Genomic DNA, 6164 nt, shown 5'->3' with positions numbered 1-6164 from the left:
TTTTTTTTTTTTTTTTTGCGGAAGTGGGGGTTGAACTCAGGCCCTTGCACTTGCCAGGCAAGAGCTTCTTCCACTGAGCCATCTTCTCAGCCCCATATTTTTATGGTTTTCTAGTGCTTTAATTTTTTACATGTGCAAGTAGGTGTGTGTACCAATTTTGCTTAGCAGATCAACTCATTTATGTTGTCTGGTGAATGAAATAATGCGCTTTCTGCTTTATTCTTAGTAGTTTCAGCATGTTTAAGTAATAAAGAGTAATTTTCAAATGCACACTATCAAATTAAAAGAAACAAATCATGTATGTACCTTCTGACCTGGGAAGTCTACTTCCAGGGAATTTACTCTTCAGAAAGATATTCAGAAGTGTTTCTAGTGAGCCAACAGGACGCCGTCCCAACCACATCAGGGAAGATCTCACTAAACACTGGAGCTCTCACCCTGTGGAACATGAGGGTTCCACTCTGTGTAGGACTATGTAAGCTGGTGTGAAGAACGTCCCTGTATATTGTTAAATGACATGACAAATATTAAAACGCTGAGTGTAAGACATTTACTGTTCAATAAAACTTGAATAGTATATTAAAATATGCAGTTGAGAGGGCAACCGAAATGAGGGCATGTGGCTGTGCTTACGGTGAGTTCCTAAGGCACATACACTGAAGTGGTTACCACTGATGTGGAGGTGGGAAGGGGATTTTTACCTTTTGTTTCTGTACCTTTTTGAGGCAATTTATTTGCCATGATCTTTTTTTAACAAGTGAACCTAATTGCTTGATAAGAGAAAAGCTGATGTGATGCCTAAAGGTGCACACTTCACGGCCAGGGTGTGGGAGGAGTTGCTTTTCCTATTTCTGCTTACAAGGGTCACACTTCTGATGCAGTAAATAGCTTCATGTTTGACATTACTGACCTCTACCATTGAGTACGTCTGGAATTTTAGAGTTCCTAGAACCTCCAGCCTCACACAGCCTAATGCTGCCTTCCCTCTGAGTGGGGAAACATTGAAATTCAGAAATGACAGCCAGCTAGCGGTGACCAGCCAGACCAGGTTGGCCCAGTGGAGTTCCTGGGGTTACCGTGCAATGCATACTTGCAAGAGAGAGTTTACTGAGATAGGGTCAGAGAAGAGCCAAGCAAAACTGCAAAAGCAAATAAGGAAACTTAAAATTGTTATCAGAGGGCCAGGATGAGAATAGAAGAGTACTGACGCTCCAGGCCTGAAGAAGAGACAGAGTGGGAGCCCCATGCCCACCTGCCATGCAGTGTCACAGGCCAGGAGGGTCGAGGCAGGCCGAGCGAGGGGATCCACTATGCGGGTAGGTGAGCTGATCGGCCCTTTCATTCCTCTTACGGGCCTTAGCAACCTGCAGATTTCTGACACTATCTGTAAAAGTCTTTGCTTGCCTGGAAAGCGCAAGGGCCTGAGTTCAATCCCTGGTTCTGCAAAAAAAAAAAAAAAGTCTTGTTCTCTGTCGGTCAGAAGCTGACCTACTGTGTATTCACTGCAGGGAGAAATGCTTCGTAGGGTTTTGCTTATTACTGACCCGCTTCTGCAGCACACACAGCCTTTAGCGATTATATTGTGTAGACTTACACTGAACTAACTCAAAAGGTTTCAGTTTTGCTTCTTCCTAAATTTGACTCATAGATGATTTTTACCCTGGCAGTTTGGAGCCTGTTTTTAGCTGGTCTGTTTCTCTTTTAGTAGAATCCTTATAATGGCAGTTTGCAAGGGCAAAATAAACTCCAAGCACAGTTTTTTCATTTAGTCAGAATTCATTATGGAATTTTGCATATGAAATGGGGCAGTCAGGCTTATTTTGGAACAGGACTCAGGGCTGTCTCACCAAGCTCAGTATGATAGAATCAGGCATTTGACCGAGGAGCAGCACCTGGCAGAGAGCCAGCCAAATTCCTCCGTTCTCCCCAGAACCGCATCTGAATACATTAAACTGTCAGCACACTCTTGTCTGTGTACGTTACATGTGTCTCTCTTCATTATCCTGTTTTCCCTCTAATTCCAAGAGCTCCTATCTACCCCCAAATCTAGGAAACTCACAGGGGCTTATTAAATGCATGCATTACCACGCTAGCAAACATGGATGAATAAAAATGTTTCCAGTCTAGTCAGAACATGCCACGAACGCTGCAAGATAAAATTTCATCTCCCTGCTACCTACGTTATCAATTCTGTACAATAAACATGCGAAGAAGCATGTGAGTGATGACCAAAGGGTTTGAGGATATAAGACATAATCGTAGCCAGCCTGCGAGTTCTCAGAAGCTTGGTCCTCTATCAAACTGCAGGTACTGTGCCTGAGCTTTTCTGGTTTCTTCTCTTTCAGGTGAATGGCATTGACCTCCGTGGGGCGTCTCATGAACAGGCAGCTGCTGCATTAAAGGGGGCTGGACAGACAGTGACCATCATAGCCCAATATCAACCGGAAGGTCAGTCAGAGCCCCAACCTTGCGATGCTCTTCTGTGCGTGGTGTGCAGGCGTACCTAGCATTACTGACCATCTTTGTAACAACAGTCACCCCTAAATGCCTTAGCACTAACTAGCGTGCAAGTTAATGTTTCGTATTCAATGAACCAAGACTTTGCTGCCTCTAATCTTCCAGGAAAACCTCAGGCCACTGTGAGGATCAGAACTCAAATAAGCAGCATCAACTTTATTTTATTCACCAATGGCTCCTCTGGAAACTGTTTAGATTAAGCAAACAAAGGGGAGAAATTTCCTCTCCAGAAATAGACTATTCAAGTAGATGGCATTCTCTCCTGTGGCATGAACACAGCTCTTATTAACACCAACATGGCTGTAGATGTCCCCGTAGCCCCACTTTTCTGCTCCATGTTTCCTTGTTCAGAATAAATCACTGTGAGCCCTAAGACTTGGCAGCATCAGCATCATCGATTGGGTTAGCCAACTGAGAAGCTGAAGAGATGTCCTAAATTGGAGTTAATACATTCTGCGTTTTGGTCTATTTAAACATCTATTTCTATGATCAGAATGAGGTCAGTGAGATGACAACTGGGTTGTTAACCATTGTGTAGCTGATATCTCAACAAATTCATTTATGGACTGTGTTTTGCTAATGATACATACCTAAGACACCACACAGGGCTAGACTTCATGTCAAATGAAAGAGGAATATGGGTTTTGTGTATAAGAGATGCAGTTAATTTTCTTGAATCTGCATGGCTAGAAAGAAGCGTATCATACAGCTAGCTGAACGTGAGGGTGCAGGATGCCACCAACACTGCATGCGGGCATGGGATGATTGGCCGCTTCAAAGTGTTCTTTGCTCACTTCTCTGTTCTGTTTAGAAGACTGCGATTCGTGTCTTGCCTGTGGCAAGTTAGGTTTTATCATTAATGCTGGCTGACACACAAAGAATGAACAAAAGACTTTCTCCTACGTGCGTTTTGCTGTGATACCCTCATTTGTGCTGACTTTAGAATGAAAATTGGCATGGAAACTACACAAAACTTTTTATAAATGTTTTGTCTCAATGCTCTGTGCCAGCTATGCCAGAGGGCTGGTAAGGAGGGGTTTCGTGACATTCAAAGATGAATGTGAGGGCCACAGAGATAGCTCAGCGGTCTAAGTGCCTGCCTGGGCAAGCGCAAGGACCTGGGTTCAATCTCTGGTACCACGTGCTGTGGCGGCCCCACCACAGGCACACCAAGCTGGCCATGAAGACTGGGCATGATGTTGTGTGCCTGTAACCCAGTGCTGGGGAGGCTGAAACAGAAGGCTCACTATGAGTGTGAGCTGTGTAGTGAGACCCTGTACTAAATACATAAAATTAAAAACTAAAAAACGTGACGCACCCAGGCGCCATCTCTTCCCACAGAGTTTTGAAAAGTCTTTCTGCTTCTTAAATATTAGCGCATTCATTTTGTGAAAGAAGTAAATGGCAAAAAAAAAAAAGGAAGTAAATGACTCCAAAAGTATATATTGTAAAACAAAAAGAAAAGCTCAGTGGTAGCACCAGGTCACCAAATTCTAAGTCATACAGAGTAAAAAAAAAAATTAATAGGAACCTTCCAGTATCTTTCTAGCTGTTTTCCCTCAAACTTAAACTGTGTGCCCTCTACCATGTCCTACTATGTGTCATACATGTCCCTGTTTTCCCATTTCTGAACATTTCAAATGCTTCTTCAGGCTGATAAGATGGTTAGAAAAAAAAAAAAAGATGGTTAGAACTACAGTTATACCAACTAGAAACTTTTAGAAATTGTCAAGCATTCAAACAATCTTTGGCAGAATGATTTCAAGCTTGAAAGATTACAAAGATAAACATCTTCTAGTTCTATCAGTTTAAATCACCATCTCCTCACTGGAGTGTCCCTGAAGCAGCATACTTAATTTGAATAATACATTGTACTTTATCAAGATGCAGATTCAATGAATGTTTTATAAAGCATATAAATTAACTTTTAAAGTACTTCCAAAGAAACCTGCAATTAACTACAAAAATCTTCTTTCAAAATGCCAGCATACAGATTGAATTCACAAAATGACTTCCTTGTATTAGTAGTCTAAATATGGTCTAATTTGTCACAGATTTAAATCAGTCAGAAATGTAATAGCAACACGAAATAATCACTTTTATTCTCCCCTTTGAAAATTTTATGTGTGACCAAACCTTAATTGAACTATCATTTTGAATGGAAAACTAATTGGATTTTTGTTCTGGTCATTTAGGGATATTTAAATTGTAAAATTGATTTAACAAGCAATGATCAATTTGCCTTTAAAATAAGTGAAATCAGTATGTTTTGAGAGCCCATCCAAAGCTTCTCCCTAGGTCCTTTGTTCACACCAGCGCAGTAACAGGCCAGACTGTTACAGCAAGAGCACCTTAGGAAGAAGATTGTATGACAGCTCTTTCTGGATGGAGCAGAACTAGGCTTCCAGGAAACGTAGTTTTTAGTCACATTTACCTGCTTTAGTAGCAATCAGTGTGTTTCTCAACGTTACTAGATATTAGAGCAAAATTGCCTTCTATCCAAGTAATGTAGCGTATTTGTCCTCAAGGATATTTTTATTCTATTGAGAACAGACTTGACCGAGGGCTGGGGAGATGGCTCAGTGGAATAAGCGCTTCCCTGGCAAGCACAAGGGCCTGAGTTCGATCCCTGGTTCCGCAAAAAAAAAAAAAAAAAAGAGAAAAAAGAGAACAGACTTGACCGAGATCGGCGCCCTGTGCCACAGGACCAGCTTTTATGATAATGATGTCATCTCTAAGAATTATGTAGCCTCCGAGAAAGCATAAGCCAAGAGCACCCCTAACAGTGAAGCAGAGCGGCGCTTCCAGGGAAGGGGGGATGGAGGCAGACCTCCTCGAAAGTTCAGTGGGTTTCTGTTTCAGAGGGAGAGAGCACGCTGCTGACGCTTAAGATTGAGAGCTCCGGGCACGCAGGCACTGTCCCTGCGTGCTGCTCACTGATACATCTGGTGTTACCATCCGTGTTCCCACAAGAGTTGCTGCACTGAGGGATGCAGGGCTTTCACACCTCAATACCAAAGTGTCCTCGTGAAGTGTACTGAAGATTGAAAGGATTTTTTAAATTTTGCTTCCTTACAATTAACTTTTGCTTCAAAGACAAAAAGAGATTTGCTAAATAAGTGTGGTGCAAAATGTGAAGCCACTTCCGACTTTGACTTTCAAAGTTTTCCACACATTTCTGAAATAACTGTTAGCAACTGTGATTGTTATAATACAGCAAGAGATGTCTTCCCCGGGAAGCCTCACTCGGCCAGGAAGGGCCCAAGACTTTACACCTTCTCGGGGCCTACGACGAGCGTAGTCCCTGCTGTCTGCATCACTCGATCCACCATCGGTCTTATTCACTATGTGGTTCAGGGCAGGAGAACCGAAGCCAACTCGGAATCTTGCTCCTCTCTGGTGATGTGACTTGACTGATTTTTACCCTATTATTGAACTCAGTTGTGTCATATTCTTCCTTTGAAATTGACATACATTGCCTTAACAATAAGAAGAAATCATGAAGTTATTTTCTTAAAGATTATGTATCTGATACTTTAGGACTAATTCATCAAGCACTGCAGGAAGCAAATTCTTATAAAAACTTAAATCACCTACATTCACTTCTCAAAGTTACTCCAGAATCACTTCACACACACACACACACA

The 6164-nt window shown here is 42.1% G+C and overlaps 1 protein-coding gene across 1 annotated transcript in view; it reads left to right on the top strand.

Annotated features, from left to right (window-relative positions):
- The window catches only part of Dlg2 (discs large MAGUK scaffold protein 2), a 1516571-nt gene that overhangs the window by 1179413 nt on the left and 330994 nt on the right, over positions 1-6164 (top strand). The window contains exon 13 of the mRNA XM_004632548.2: positions 2346-2448. Coding sequence (XP_004632605.1) covers positions 2346-2448 — 103 coding nt within the window. The remainder of the gene's footprint in view (positions 1-2345; positions 2449-6164) is intronic.

Source organism: Octodon degus, unplaced genomic scaffold (genome assembly GCF_000260255.1).
Source record: "Octodon degus isolate 3935 unplaced genomic scaffold, OctDeg1.0 scaffold00049, whole genome shotgun sequence".
NCBI lineage: Eukaryota > Metazoa > Chordata > Mammalia > Rodentia > Octodontidae > Octodon > Octodon degus.
This window is presented reverse-complemented; position numbering and strand designations above follow the sequence as displayed.